Below are 15,485 nucleotides of genomic sequence, written 5' to 3' on the forward strand. Positions count from 1 at the left end.
AAGTCTAAATGTTTCAAGAATAAAGTCGGAATGTTTCAAGAATAAAGTCGGAATGTTTCGAGAATAAAGTCAGAATGTTTCAAGAATAAAGGTGGAATTTGAGAATAGAGTTGGAATTATGAGAATAAGGTCTAAATGTTTTGCGAGTAACGTCGGAATGTTTCGAGAATAAAGTCAGAGTTATGAGAATAAAGTCGGAATTATGAGAATAAAGTTGGAATGTTTTGAAAATCAACTCTAAATGTTTCGAGAATAAAGTCTGAATTATGAGAATGAAGTCTAAATGTTTCGAGAGTAAAGTCGGAATGTTTCGAGAGTAAAGTCGGAATGTTTCGAGAGTAAAGTCGGAATGTTTCGAGAGTAAAGTCGGAATATTTCGAGAATAAAGTCGGAATATTTCGAGAATAAAGTCGGAATGTTTCGAGAATAAAGTCAGAATTTGAGAATAAAGTTGGAATTATAAGAATAAAGTCTAAATGTTTAGAGAATCAAGTCGGAATGTTTTGAGAATAAAGTCGGAATGTTTCGAGAATAAAGTCAGAATGTTTCAAGAATAAAGGTGGAATTTGAGAATAGAGTTGAAATTATGAGAATAAAGTCTAAATGTTTCGAGAATCAAGTCGGAATGTTTTGAGACCATGTGTTATGCTCACAGGGACAGTATGTTTGGAAATAATATTTTATGTTTTTGATTGGATTCATTAGGCCTTTTTGTAGTGTGCCAGCTACCCAATAATAGCAACAAGCTTTGTGCTTTTGGTACTTTTAATTTAAAACAAAGTTTTTTTTTGCAGCTTTCAAAATCTGTCAGTTTTATAGTGAAATGCAAACTATGCAATAATGTGTTTTTCATGCTCTTTAATGTGGTGGAATGTGACTTTATTCTCAGAAGTGGCTACGAATTAATCACTGTCTGTGATCTCAGTATTTACCAAAATAATCCTGATTGTGATTATTTCCCATAAACGAGCAGGCTGAAGGCATTAGTTGGACCTAAAAACAGCAAGTTGCACAAATTGCATTGCACACATCACTAACAGTGTGTGATAAATTACCACTGTCTGTGGGTTTATTACAGTGCCCATGATGGTCCCTAAAACCACATCTGAGACCCTGAAACACAAGATCAACCCGTCTCTGGACCAGACTCCTCAGGCGGTGGACGTCCTGCTCTACACGCCTGGTAAGTCTGCTGAGCATCTTTTGTGTTCAGCAGAATAAAGAAAGGTATTTATTTGACTAAAAAAAAAAGGGCAAAATCAAACAGATATTTGTTTCATATCGAAGTGGGTTTCGCTTTCAAGTTTCTCTCACCCAGATCAACCAGTTTCACCTGGTATGTCCACAGACATGTCACTGGTGTTGTGCAGGCGGGTAATGTGTTTTTGTATCGTCCTGCAAGCATGGAGAAGAACAGGTTTACAAATCAGTTTTGCTGAAACCGCCTAGGGCAGAGTTTCCTTGCACATTTATTTCCTTACAGTGTGTGACAACATATTTCCCCTCACTGGGCTCAACTGGGACAGTCATAACTCTTTAATGTCATTAAGATTTTCTCAGAGTGGCTATAAATGAACTGGGCAAAACACAAAAGGATCTATGAGGTTATTTGAGTGTGATTTCAGAGACTAGATTCCTGAACCTCTGTCAAAATACATTAAAAACCACAAGAGATCAAATTCATGCCATAAACATGCTGGCAGCCCTACTGTCATGTAAAATAAGTCCTGCAGCTTCAAATCTTTGTGATATTCTGTCTCTATAAAAGTCAGTGTGAATTTAGACCAGGACTACGGCATAATCTGTGTCAAATGTGCTTTAATTTGTTAGCTTTCACTGCTATCAGCCATAGATCAATGAGGACTCGTCGTATGACTCCGATAAGAATCCCGATACTTCAGTCTTTCTGTTGCGTAACGTGAAAACACTGTCCTGCTCATGATTAGCTGAACGTAATGGCAAAAGTCACATGCTTTTTTCCCACGTCTGAGGAGCGATAAACTGTAAAAGATCTCATAAAACCTGGCATCAACATTTATGGGTCATATTACACCACAAAAGCAAAAGTAAGAAGTAGGGAGTTGTATATTTTGCATAAAGAAAGCTTGTTTTTAGGAGCATTGAAATTTACTTTCTGACAATTATGCATGATTTCCACCATAACTGTCATTACTATAATACAAAAAAGATATATTATTCATTTTGTGAATCATTTATACATAATGTTATACTGCCTTCAATTCAAGCTCATTTAAAATATATATATATTAAAAAATATTAAAAAATGTATTACATTAATAAGAACGAGTGGGGCAAATATGGTTATTAGTTATGAGAATAACGTCACAATACCAAAAAAGGGTTTAAAAAGCTTAATTTAATTCATTTTTTGTAAATTATATAATGTTTATATATAAGTTTTTTGTATAGATATAGTTCTGTAATTATATAGATATATAATTAATATTTTTTTCTCATTTATATATATATATATATATATATATATATATATATAATGTATGTATGTATGAATGTATAATACATTTTATTTGATTTAAATTTTCCCTGTATAGTTATGTTTTTAATCAATGTTTATTTGTTTTTAGTAGTAAATAACATAAAAGATTTTTAAAATAAATTTTAAAAAATTAAATACTGCTACTACTAATAAATAATAAATAAACGGATGGCATAAACAGCATCTCATCTTCATGCTCATTAAAAAAAAAAAAAAAACAAAAAAAAAAAAAATGTATGTATATATATTATTACATAAAATAAGAATAAGGGTACAAATGTACAAATGTAAAATAATTAATATTTCATTATATAATATGTTCATCTATAATTGTTGTTTTATAGATATATTTCTAAAATTATATAGATATATATTTTTTTTTCTAATTTATATATATATATATATATATATGTGTGTATGTGTGTGTGTGTGTGTGTGTGTGTATTATTCATTTTATTCATTTTATTGATTAAAATCATGTTTTTTTTAATAAATGTTTATTTGTTTTTACCAGTAAATAACATACAGAATAACAAATAGAATAAAATAATATTTAAATAAATAAATAATTACTGCCACTACTAATAAAAAAATAAATAAATAAATAGAGGGTATAAACAGCAACTCTCCTAGAACAGGAGAACAAAAGATCTAGTCTTGTTTTTATGCATATTTCCCACCAAAATTGTCATTACTATAATACAAAAAAGATATATTATTTTTTTTGTGAAGCATTTATACATAATGTTGTACTGCCTTTAATTTTCATTTTCATAACTTTCATGCTCATTTAAAAAAATGTATTTGTATTACATAAATAAGAATGAGGATACAAATGTGGTTATTAGTTATGAGAATACCACAATACCAAAAAGTATTAATCGTAAAAGTAAGCTTTATTTAATTTTTTTTATTATATAACATGTTTATCTATAATTTTAGATATATAATTTATATATTTTTCTAATTTCTGTTTAATTATATATAATTAAATATAATTATATAATTATATATCATATTTATTTTAAAAATGTTTATTCTATATAATCAATTTATTTTATTTAAATTTTGCTGTGTATAGTCATGTTTTTAAATAAATGATTATTCGTTTTTAACAGTAAATAACAAATAGAATAAAATAATATTTTAATAAATAAATACTGCTAGTAATAATAAAAAAGTAAATAAACTGAGGGTATAAACAGCAACTTACCTAAGAGAGAGAACAGGAGTCATTACTCTAATACAAAAAAAAGATATATTATTCATTTTGCAAAACATTTATATATAATGTTGTACTGCCTTTAATTCATGCTCATTTAAAAAAAAAACTGTGGGTGCAGAATGAGGGTACAAATAATTATTTTTTCTCATTTATATTTAATATTATTATTATTCTAAATATTAATTTTATTTTTTTAATTTTAATTTAATTTTAATTTATTATTTTAATTTTAATTTTTTATCCATTTTAATTATATAGTCATGTTTTTTAATAAATGTTTATTCATTTTATCAGTAAATAACATACAGAATAACAAATAGAATAAAATAGTGTTTAAATAAATAAATAAATACTGCTACTATTAGTAACAAAAAAAAATAAACAGAGGGCATAAACAGCATCTCAGATAAGTGATAGAACAGGAGAACAAAAGATCTAGTCTTGTTTTTGTAAGATACACCTTATTATGCGTCACAGAACCGACTGTGGAAACATTTAGCACAGATGTGGAAAGTTTTTGTGCTAAGGGGTCTGTGACACAGCAGGGAGGATTTTACCACCATTCTGAAGGAAACTGAACTGTTATGCAAGCCTCATGAGGGACTCATCCTGTAAGCACTGCTGGTGTGTTTTTTAGGTCAGCTGGGCGTTTCTGAGCTGGACGGCGGTGGGAACCCAAAGCTGTGGTGTGCTTTGAGCGACGGGAAGGTGCTGGTCTTCGACGCGGCCAGCTGGTCCATGCAGCAGAACTCGGTTCAAGTGGGAAAGTCCCGTCTGGTGAGAAACACTCTCTAGATGGATCAATAAAATGACCTTCAGTGATGATTTACTGTATGTGTTTCCTTGCCTCACACATATCAGCTTCTTATCAACAATTAAAGACTGATTATGGGAAGGAAATCAGACATATTTCGTCTTGTAGCCTTGCTGTTTTTATTTTCTTGCTCTTAATGTTTCATTAATCTCAGAAAACCTGCCAAAGAACATTTCTGGTGTAATGTTGACAATGTAGCAAATTTGTCATTAATGTAATAAAAAAAGCATGTTAATTTAATTTTTGCATTATGTGTGACTCCACATTACCGGGATGCATGTAGTCATGGAAGATATTAGTGCACTTCATAGTTCTCATAGTAGTGCTGCCCCCTGCTGTTTACTGTATTAACACATGCTTGTTTTTACTTCTGACAGAATTGCATGCTGGCAGTGAACCAGCATCAGCTGTGGATCGGCTCAAAGGATTCATTCATTTACATCATAAACCCGCGGAGCGTTTCCTGCAATAAACAACTGACGGAGCATCGCGGTGAGGTCACCGGACTCGCCCTGGAGGAGCGAACTGACAAATTCAGGTAACAGTTTTACAATTTACTCACTCTTAGGCCATCCAAGATGTAGATGAGTTTGCTCACCAATGGATGTGAATGGGTGCCGTCAGAATGAAAGTCCAAACAGCTGATAAAAACATCACAATAATCCACAAGTAATCCACACCACTCCAGTCCATCAATTAACATCTTATAAAAATGAAAAGCTGTGTGTTTGTAAGAAACAAATCCATTATTTGGTGTTTTAACTTTAAATCTGACCAAAATACTCCATACTCCATAATAACGCTTCTGAAAAAGTCTGTCTTATGTTGTTCTCTCACATTAAAATCCACCCACATATTTGTTTTGGACTGTTTTCTGTGCATATTTCTCTCTTGATTCAAATTAGATGTCTTTTTTCACTGGAGAAAGCAGTATTATGGATTATGGACTCATATTTTAGCTGAAAGCAACAGTTTAAGGTTAAAAAATGCCTTAATGATGAATGTGTTTCTTAAAAACATGCATCTTTTGTCTTCTCAAGATGTTAAAGGAGAAGTTCACTTCCAGAACAAAAATTAACATATAATGTAGTCACCCCCTTGTCATCCAAGATGTTCATGCCTTTCTTTCATCAGTCGTAAAGAAGTTATGCTTTTTGAGGAACATTTCTCTCCACATAGTGGACTTCAATGGTGCCCCCGAGCTTTAAAGGGCTATTAAACCATCCCAGCCAAGGAAGAAGGGTCTTATTTAGCAAAACGATTAGTTATTTTCGAAAAAAAAAAAAAAAAAAAAAATTTACAATTTATATACTTTTTAACCTCAAATGATAGTTTTTAGCTTTGTGTTAACTCTGTGTATTCCAGTTCAGTACGGTTAAGGCATGTCGAAAAACCCCCGTCTCATTTTCTCCTCCAACTTCAAAATTGTTCTACATTGCTGTTTTACCATTTTTGGTAAAGGGTGTTTAATCTTTGCACATTCACTTTGTAAACACTGGGTCGGGTACTTCTGCAGCAATGTAGGACAATTTTGAAGTTGGAGGAGAAAATGAGACGGGGGGTTTTCGACATAACCTAACCGTATTGAACCGGATTACACAGAGGATCCATGTGCATGGCAGAGCTAAACAAGATGAGCATTTGAGGTTAAAAAGTATATACATTTTTTATTTTTGTTTTTAAATGACTGATCGTTTCGCTAGATAAGACCCTTCTTCCTCGGCTGGGATCGTTTAGAGCCCTTTGAAGCTAATTGAAGCACCATAGCAGTCCACTATATGGAGAGAAATCCTGATGTTTTCCTCAAAAAACAATTTCTTTACGACTGAAGAAAGAAAGACATGAACATCTTGGATGACAAGCGGGTGAGTAAAAAATCTGTACATTTTTGTTCTGGAAGTGAACTTCTCCTTTAATTGATGTACTGGAGTGGTGTGGATGACTTGTGGATTATTGCAATGTTTTTATCAGCTGTTTGGACTCTCATTCTGACGGCACCCATTCACTGCAGAGCATCCATTGCTACATTTTTCCAAATCTAGACATTAATGCAAACTGAATTTTTGACCTGCTATCCATTACAGTCAGACGGTGGCGTACTCGTGCAGTGAAGATGGCAGTGTGATCGTGTGGGACGTTTCATCGCTGCAAGCCAAACGACACTTCAGAGTCTCGTCTGACAGACTGCAGTCCATCCAGATCCATAACGGCATGCTGTGGTGTTGTAAGTCTGCTTCACATACTGCTACAAATTAGGGCTGGGAATCGATTCCAAAAAGAATTCCTCGATTCCGAGGAGTTAGGAATCGACAGTCAATTCCAAAAGTTGGAATCGATTCCGTCAGGGATCAGACTCCTCATTCAGAGCCGTTTTCAGTTTAACAAAGCTTAAATATGGGTGCCTGTCAAACGAACTGCTGCATAATGCGAAGGCTGCCTATCTCGGCTGCTGTCATCAAACGTTGCTGAACGTCGATTCACGCAAATAAACTGAATGAGAAGAGACGGTACTGAGCACGTTTGAGTTTGAGGATGGAGCCTTCCGATAATAATAGTGATTAAAAGTCGAATTCATTTCCATGAAAAGGTTCTTTCGGATAGATTGTTTTAATGAAGTTCAAAAATGATTCAGAAGTTATTTTACGGTGGAACTGGCTTATATTGTTTCATTCATGCAATAAATGCACGTCCACTGCTAAACGGGCAATTTCATGGGCAATGCGGACAAAATTATAATTTAAATACAGAAATGTATCATAATTTTTAAAAACAAAGCTTCATATTATGATAAGGTTACTTTCTAAGACCTTTATATCCTTCAGTCATGGCGAAATTAGGTTCCACCAATCTAAAAAAACAAGAATCGAAAAAGGATCGAAAACAACAGCGAGGAATCGATTCTTGGAATCGGATACCATCGATTCCAGAACCAGGAATCGGAATCGATTCCAAAATTTTCGGAATCGAACAGCCCTACTACAAATGCACTTTTACATTGTATTGTACCAGCATTTTGTGCAGTGAAATTTTGGCAATCGAAAATCAGTTTTCAGTTTCAACCAAAACATTTTTAAAGCATTTTTAGGGCCTGAGCACCAGTTGTGCGAGGACCCTACTAGAATTGCTCAGTTTCTTCTTCATTTCATGTACATGTACGAAATTACATTACGGTAGACACATGTAACACACCAATACCTATAAAAAAGTCCCTTGGTATGAAGTCCAAAACCCAACAGGAAGTCTGTCATTTTGAATTTTCCCTGCAAGTTTTGTGCTGTTTTTTGTGTTGTATTTAAACAAACTTTTACTAGAGATTTAAACACATTAACACCAAATTTGGTCGGTGTAATCTAAAGCCCTTTGTGATGTCAAATTGCGAAGATCTAGAGTTTTCGTTAAAGGGCGTATCCGTGGTGGCCTGACAAATGTTGATGTTTCACCATGAAACAGGAAGTTGTTATAATTCAGGCATACAGTGTCCGATCTGCACCAAAATTCACGTTTGCTAAGAGTTCTGTCCTGAACACATGTCCATGTCGCCACCTGCTGGCAACAGGAAGTGGCATGTTTTATGCTCTAACAAACTCCTCATAGAGATTTATTGATGTTTTTTTACCATGTAAAAGGGAGTTGTTATAACTCAGCCATACAATGTCCAATCTGCCCCAAACTTAATGGGATTAATAAAGACTATCTATTCAAATCAAATTAGTTCACCTGTTCGACAACAGTCCTGGCCTAAACATATCTAAAAGCCAATATACTGTTATAATCATAGCGCCACCTGCTGGCAGCTGGATACGTCATGCTTTGCACTAACTCAGACATGTTCAATCTGCACCAAACTTCATATGTTTGATAAAAGTCATCTACAGCCAAATATTTAATTATAGTCATTGCGCCACCAGCTGGCGGCAGGAAGTTTGGCACATGTAATTGACTATAATTGACATATTCCTCCTATACTTACCACTTTAAATGCATATTGCTTACCGTTCGGTGTTTTCCTAAAGCCAACGCGTGGTGGGGAGCCCAGGTGCACAGGCTCTTAAACTGGTATCTTGATTATTTAATGTATGTTTGTTCAAGCTACTGTTTAAATGAATTGGAGTAGGAACACAATATCATTAAAAAAAGCTACATGTGCAATTCAAATGTTTATATGCAATTCATTTGTTTTTTATTTGGATAAATGAACTAATTTCAGTGCATAACTGATTTTTTTGTATTAAAGGTGGGCGTGATTGTCTGCTGGAAGTGCGCAGGAATGGCACGGTTCATCGTAAGGTGTCTCTTCCAGATCACCTGCTGAGTTCACCGAGGGGTTTCAGCAGTTTCCTGCTCTTTAACGAGGTAAAAATACCCACTTTTCCATTTCCTCATGGCTAGACTCTGTTTCACCTTCATTCAGAATGAGGCCGTGAGCTCATCCGGTTCTCTGCGTGTCCATCCAGCTGGGCTTCAGCACTCATTAGTGCGGCCACCAGAGCCGCTTTGAGTAAGCAGTTAATGGATCACACGTGTGAGGCTGCTTTAATGGGTCTCTGGCTGCTCTGATGAGCTGTGATGGGACCAGCTTTGATCATTTCCAAGAAAAGAGATTCAGAAAAAGTTGCTGAGTGGTCGCTAGGGTCTGGAAAATTAATATAATTTTGTTTTTAGTTAAGATTTAACATAGTTAAGCAACATAGTTAAATTATTTATTTACGTTTGTATTTAAATGTCTTTATATATTTATACACTACCATTCAAAAGTTTGAGGTAAGATTTTTTTAATGTTTTTGAAAAACAGAAACTCTTTTGCTTACCAAGGCTGCATTTATTTGATGAAAAATGCAGTAAAAACAGTAAAATTCTAAAATATTATTACAATTTAAAATAACAGTTTTCTATGTAAATATATTTTAAAATGTAATTTATTCCTGTGAAGCAAAGCTGAATTATCAGCATCATTACTCAGTCTTCAGTGTCACATTTTTTCTACAGAAATCATTTGAATATGCTGATTTGCTCCTCAAGAAACGTTTCTGATTATTATCAATGTTGAAAACAGTTGTGCTGCCCAATATGTGTATGGAAACAGTGATACGTTTTATTTTTCTGGATTCTTTGATGAATAGAAAGTTGAAAAAGAACAGCATTTATTTGAAATATTTTGTAACATTAAAAATGTCTTTACTGTTACTGTTGATCAATTAAATAAATAAATAAAAGTATGAATTTTTCAAAACAAATCCTGACCCCAAACCTTTAACAGAAGTGTATATTATTTAATTTATTTATATACATTTGTAATATACAGTGCCAGTCAAAAGTTTTCAAACAGTAAGATTTTTAATATTTTTAAGTCTCTTTTGCTGCATTTATTTGATGCAGTAATATTAAATATTTTTACTATTTAAAATACCTGCTTTCTATTTGAATATATTTTAAAATGTAATTTATTTCTGTGATTTCAAAGCTGAATTTTCAGCATCATTACATCAGTCTTCAGTGTCACATGATCCTTCAGAAATCAGTCTAATATGCTGATTTGCTGCTCAAAAAACATTTGTTATTATTACTATTAATTATCAGTTGAGAACATTTTTTAGGATTCTTTGATGAATAGAAAGATCCTAGAATATTAGAATGATTTCTGAAGGATCATGCGACTGGAGTAAAGATGCTAAAAATTCAGCTTTGAAATCAAAAGAATAAATTACATTTTTAAATATTTTCAAATAGAAAGCAGTTATTTTAAATAGAAAAATATTTCAAAGTTTTGCTGTTTTTACTGTACTTTAGATCAAATAAATGCAGGCTTGGTGAGCAGAAGACACTTTTTTAAAAAACATCAAATATCCTATTGTTCAAAACTTTTGACTGGTAGTGTATATAGTGAAAAGAAATGTACTTTTTTTTGTTCAATAAATGCATGAATTTGCTTCCAAATTGAGCAATAATGTAAAATACAGTAAATGTGATCTCATTATTATAATTATAATAATTGTGTTTTGTAATAATTGAGCAGCCACAGACAGTGCCCGTCTCTTCTTATGAAATAATACTCACGAATCTGAGTATTAATTGTCTTGTAATGTTAATATGATTTCAGTCGGAGCTGTGGGGGGGTTTCGCAGACGCAGGTGAGCTGTGTGTGTGGGACTGCAAAGACCTGAACAAACGCTTCATCAGAATCCATCTCCAAGACTGCGCCGGCGTCGTCTGCATGATCAAAGTCAAGAACCAGGTGAGACCCGACTCACACGTATCTGTCAGCATGCATAAGCAGAAGATACAGAATGCCATTAAAATCTGTCTCTGTCTCAGATATGGGTGGGCTGTCACGGCCGCAGCCCCGAGGGGAAAACCCGAGGGAAGATCTACGTGGTGAACACGGATCGACACATGGTGGAGAAGGAGCTGATGGCGCACGACGACAGCGTTCAGACTCTGTGTTCAGCCGAACATCGCTACGTGCTGAGCGGAGCCGCGCGGGCCGACGGCAAAATCGGCATCTGGAAAGTTGAGTAGAAACCAGCAGGAGCGTGTGATCCGTTTCAGACTTTGCAAACAGATGCTATGGAACATATTTGCTCTCATATCTCAAAATATAAGAGGAAAATGCATTTTGGAGCACAAATGCACTGTGTAAATGTAGAATTGCAGATGAAAAACGGGACATTTACAGCCAAAACATGCACATTTTCACATTCATATGCACACTGAAGTGTTAATTCGCTTGTTACCTGAGACAAGAAGAGACTTTTACTACATTATGAATTCCTCAGTGTTATATCAGTATTTATGTACCTCGTTCGTGTTGGAATATGATTTATGATGAAGGATTTCCTACTGAGCTCAAGTCCAAAAACAGCAAACTAATGGAGATGAATCGTGCCAGTGTAAATGTTTATTAGTGCTCAGTAAAAGAACGTCCTGTTGTAAGATGTTTTTACTGCGCTTAAGGCCAGTTCGCTTCACCTAGCACTCCAGTTTATGAAGTACATGTATTTTATACATGTGAAAACTCACATCTGACACATTTAATGAATTTGTAAAGGGATAATTGTTTGATTATTTGATCATCTTTGAATAATGAACACCGGGTGGCATTTTAGAAGTGTGAAAATGCACTTTACCGTCCAACACTACTTGTCTTTTTATAACAATAGTAGTTCAGGATGCACACATTGTGCGTGAAAGAACATTAAGCCTCACTGAAGAGTCAGAATTTTCAATGCCATTTAACATAATGATGCAAAAACTATCTGCATGCATATGTTTCATATAGAGAGCGTTTGTAAATAGTTTATATCTGCATTTATCTATGCAAAACTCATTTTTAATGGCCATAATGGTTTATACTGAAGCGTTTTACTTCTGCATTTGTTTATAAATGTCATTTTGAAGACTGGGGAGTAGATGATCATTTTAGATTTAATTAACAAAAGCTTGTGTATTTATTGTATAAATATACATAAAATTCTCGACTTAAATGTTGTAATTGTTCTTTGATTCACCACCAGAGGGCAGCAGAGTCATTCTCTTTCTTGTCTTTACAGCTTCTCATCCTTGATACTTCATTCTCTCAGATTGACTCAATAAAATACTAATTAGTGCACATTATATGGGTTATTTTACAGAGTTGGTGCAAACTGTTGTCCAAAAAAAACATTTAAAAAGCATGTAAGTATTCAAATCTTAGATGTTTACTAAGATCCTTTTATTATCTATTGAAACCCACAATAATATTTAAAATATTAGTAAGCTTAATATATTTAAAATCATTTAGTGGATACTTTAATTAGGAGGTGGGTCTCCCGAACCCTAAACCCTAAATTTAAAAAAAAAAATTGTTGTTTTTAAAAATATCTTTTTGATTCTTTTAAAAAGTGAAGCTAAAATATATTTTTATGTTAAAAAAAAATGTGTCCCGCATTTTTCATGTCACTACCTAAACAGTGTATGTTTTAGTCCATTAGCAGACACTGATTTTAACTACACCCCTACATTTATGATCAGGAAATATTCCTGTGTCACTCTCTTTCATAGCTATATTTTGAACAAATAGGCCTTATCATTTTGAGGTAAATGTGTTCAAAAGTCTGAAAAATCTGTGTACAACTTTAACGAACGTCACAAACACCTTTTTCTGCAATTAAGCAGAAGTTATTCCATTACATTTAGTTTTTATATGTGTACAACTGTTCAGAACTGTGTTAGCACACCATGTGCTGATTGGCATCTTTGAACTAGCTTCAAAAGTATATAAAATTGTCACTTCTGAAACATTTAATGAAGTTTCATTAGTGACATCTTTGTTTTTAGGGTGTTATCCAACAAAATTGTCACTACTGAAACAGTCACAACCAAAACATATCATTATTCCTCATATTTGGGGGAAATAAACTAAACTTTAGTACAATTATGCAATTTATTATTATTTTTTTTTGTATTTTAGTATGTTTTAGTAATGTTTTAGTTTGCAAGTTAATGTAATGTGATCACTATCACTACCAATGCATTACTGTCACGCCCGAAATTGGATGTTTTGTCAAAAATAAAGTATTAATGAGTTATCAACTAAGAAATTATGATATTATGATATTCAAACTAATGAATCCTTAAAGGAGAAGTCCACTTCCAAAACATTTTACAAATAATTTACTCACCCTCATGTCATCCAAGATGTTCATGTCTTTCTGTCTTCAGCCGTAAAGAAAGTTTTTGAGAAAAGCATTTCAGGATTTTTCTCCATATAATGGACTTCAGTTGTGCCCCCAATTTTGAACTTCCAAAATGTAGTTTAAGTGCAGCTTCAAAGGCTCTAAACGATCCCAGCCGAGGAAGAAGGGTCTTAGAAGAAGTGAAACGATCGGTCATTTTTTTCAAAAAATAAAAATGTGTAAGCATAAATGCTCGTGTAGCACAGGCTCTGGCATGCGCGTTCATGACATACTATTGAATCATGTTGAAAGGTCACGCGGAACGTAGGCGGATCTACAGACCCAGTGTTTACAAAGCAAACGCTCAAAGACTAAGAAAGTGCAAGTAAGTCAAACGCTGTTTACAGACACAAAGGTACAACGTGTCAGATGATTCTGAAGTTGTAGGAGAAAATAAGATGGAGGGTTTTTTTTGCCATACTCTACCTTTTTGAGCCGGAGTACACAGACGATGAACTTAGACGTGATTCGTAGAAGTGATGGGAAGTTCGGATCATTTTACCGACTCGGACCTTTAAGTCTTGTTCAGCAAAATGAACAAATCTTTTTTCGAGTCATTTCATTAATTTTAGCAAAATCACGTGACACGTGACAGCCCAATAAAATGAACGAACGACTCGAAAAACCCGAAGACTCGAAACAGGTGAACTAATTCCAGCAAGTACTGCTCACTGCAGAGCCGAATGGCCTTCAGCTCCCCCTCTCTGGATGTCCAGCTCCACCTCTGTGTGAACTAATGGGTGGAGTTATGTTTAGGATAGGGTAAGGGGTAGGGTTAGGGTGTGGTTAGGTGTCTATCTCCACCCAATACCTCCAGCGAGGGGGAACTAGAGCTCCAGCTCCTCCCATTTGGCTCTGCAGTGAGCATCCTCTCAATTCCAGTACAGAACTTAATAGGATGTTGCGCATACGCGACTGAACGAATCACTCCCCGAGATGACTCGTTCTCCGTGAGTCACTCTAAAGATTCGTTCAAAATGAAAGAATCGTTCAAGAACGACCCGTGGACGCGCATCCGAGAGCCTGTGCTACATGAGCTTTTGTGCTTAAAAAGTATATAAATTTTTATTTTTGAAAAAAATGACTGATCATTTCGCTAGATAAGACCCTTCTTCCTCGGCTGGGATCGTTTAGAGCCTTTAAAGCTGCATTTAAACTACATTTTGGAAGTTCAAAATGGGGGCACCAATGAAGTCCATTATATGAAGAAAAATCCTGAAATGTTTTCCCTAAAAACCATAATTTCTTTACGACTGAAGACAGAAAGACATGAACATCTTGGATGACAAGGGGGTGAGTAAATTATTTGTAAATTGTTGTTCTGGAAGTGGACTTCTCCTTTAATTGGTCAATATAACCTTTCTAATTAAATTATTATTACTGTGTTTCAGTAGTGACTTTGGACCAATTCTGTTATGGCCCATATGTTATTTCAGTGTAAAATGTCTGCTCAAATAATGAGTCTAGAACAAATGCTAAAAATGACACTGAGCACATGGTATATGGTGTAATATTCAGTTTGCTCTGGTTGCACGTTGCATATTTTGTCAAATGAAGCTGGTTGTCTAGAAAAATAGCATAGTGTGCACAGTATACATACTAGTAAGAGCAGTAAGATCATTTGCTATCCATGTCCTCTATGTATCATGCTATATTGGCAATGCTTATAGTAACTTAGACTTCTTTGCGGATCATTTTGTGAAATATGTGAAAATAAGAGTCTTGACTGTTGCAGTTGCAATGTTTTTTTCTAATGCTGTAGTGTTATTTCCTCATATTGACGTCTCAGGAGAGAAGCGACGCGTTTCGCTTCATTGAGTGCCGCTGAAGGCTGTGAAGTCCATCTGCGGAGTGGAGATTACGGTTTGTAATCTTCATCTCCAGAGATCAGGAGTCATGTTGTTTAATCCCGTCTGAACCTCTCAGCGCGCTTATTAAAGTGTGTTGAGGAATTATGGGCAGCTGTGATCGTTCATCTGACGAATAAACAGAGCCAACACTGACCTAAAGAGCAGGGATATGTACACGTACACCATTCATATGTTCATATGCCTCTCTATTTGTCTTTTTTTAGAAAGAGAGATGAATAACAGATATTTAAAGATATGGATTGCAAACCGACAACAACAACAAAAAAAATCTGTCATTTACTCATCTTATTTCAAACTTTTCCAAAAAACATTTGTTTTACAAGACTTTTTTAAAGATTTTTTCAGA

The 15,485-nt window shown here is 34.4% G+C and overlaps 1 protein-coding gene across 2 annotated transcripts in view; it reads left to right on the top strand.

Moving 5' to 3' along the window:
• Positions 1 to 12,388, top strand: part of dennd3a (DENN/MADD domain containing 3a) — a 36,290-nt gene extending 23,902 nt beyond the window's left edge. Inside the window, exons 19-25 of one of the 2 annotated variants that reach the window (XM_051137259.1) lie at positions 1,079 to 1,183; positions 4,381 to 4,520; positions 4,935 to 5,095; positions 6,642 to 6,781; positions 8,792 to 8,910; positions 10,655 to 10,789; positions 10,870 to 12,388. In XM_051137259.1, coding sequence (XP_050993216.1) covers positions 1,079 to 1,183; positions 4,381 to 4,520; positions 4,935 to 5,095; positions 6,642 to 6,781; positions 8,792 to 8,910; positions 10,655 to 10,789; positions 10,870 to 11,073 — 1,004 coding nt within the window. In that variant the 3' untranslated portion in view covers positions 11,074 to 12,388. The remainder of the gene's footprint in view (positions 1 to 1,078; positions 1,184 to 4,380; positions 4,521 to 4,934; positions 5,096 to 6,641; positions 6,782 to 8,791; positions 8,911 to 10,654; positions 10,790 to 10,869) is intronic. The other variant, XM_051137260.1, reaches the window with a different exon arrangement.
• The last annotated feature ends 3,097 nt before the right edge of the window (positions 12,389 to 15,485 follow it).

Source organism: Labeo rohita, chromosome 19 (assembly GCF_022985175.1).
Source record: "Labeo rohita strain BAU-BD-2019 chromosome 19, IGBB_LRoh.1.0, whole genome shotgun sequence".
NCBI classification, from domain to species: domain Eukaryota; kingdom Metazoa; phylum Chordata; class Actinopteri; order Cypriniformes; family Cyprinidae; genus Labeo; species Labeo rohita.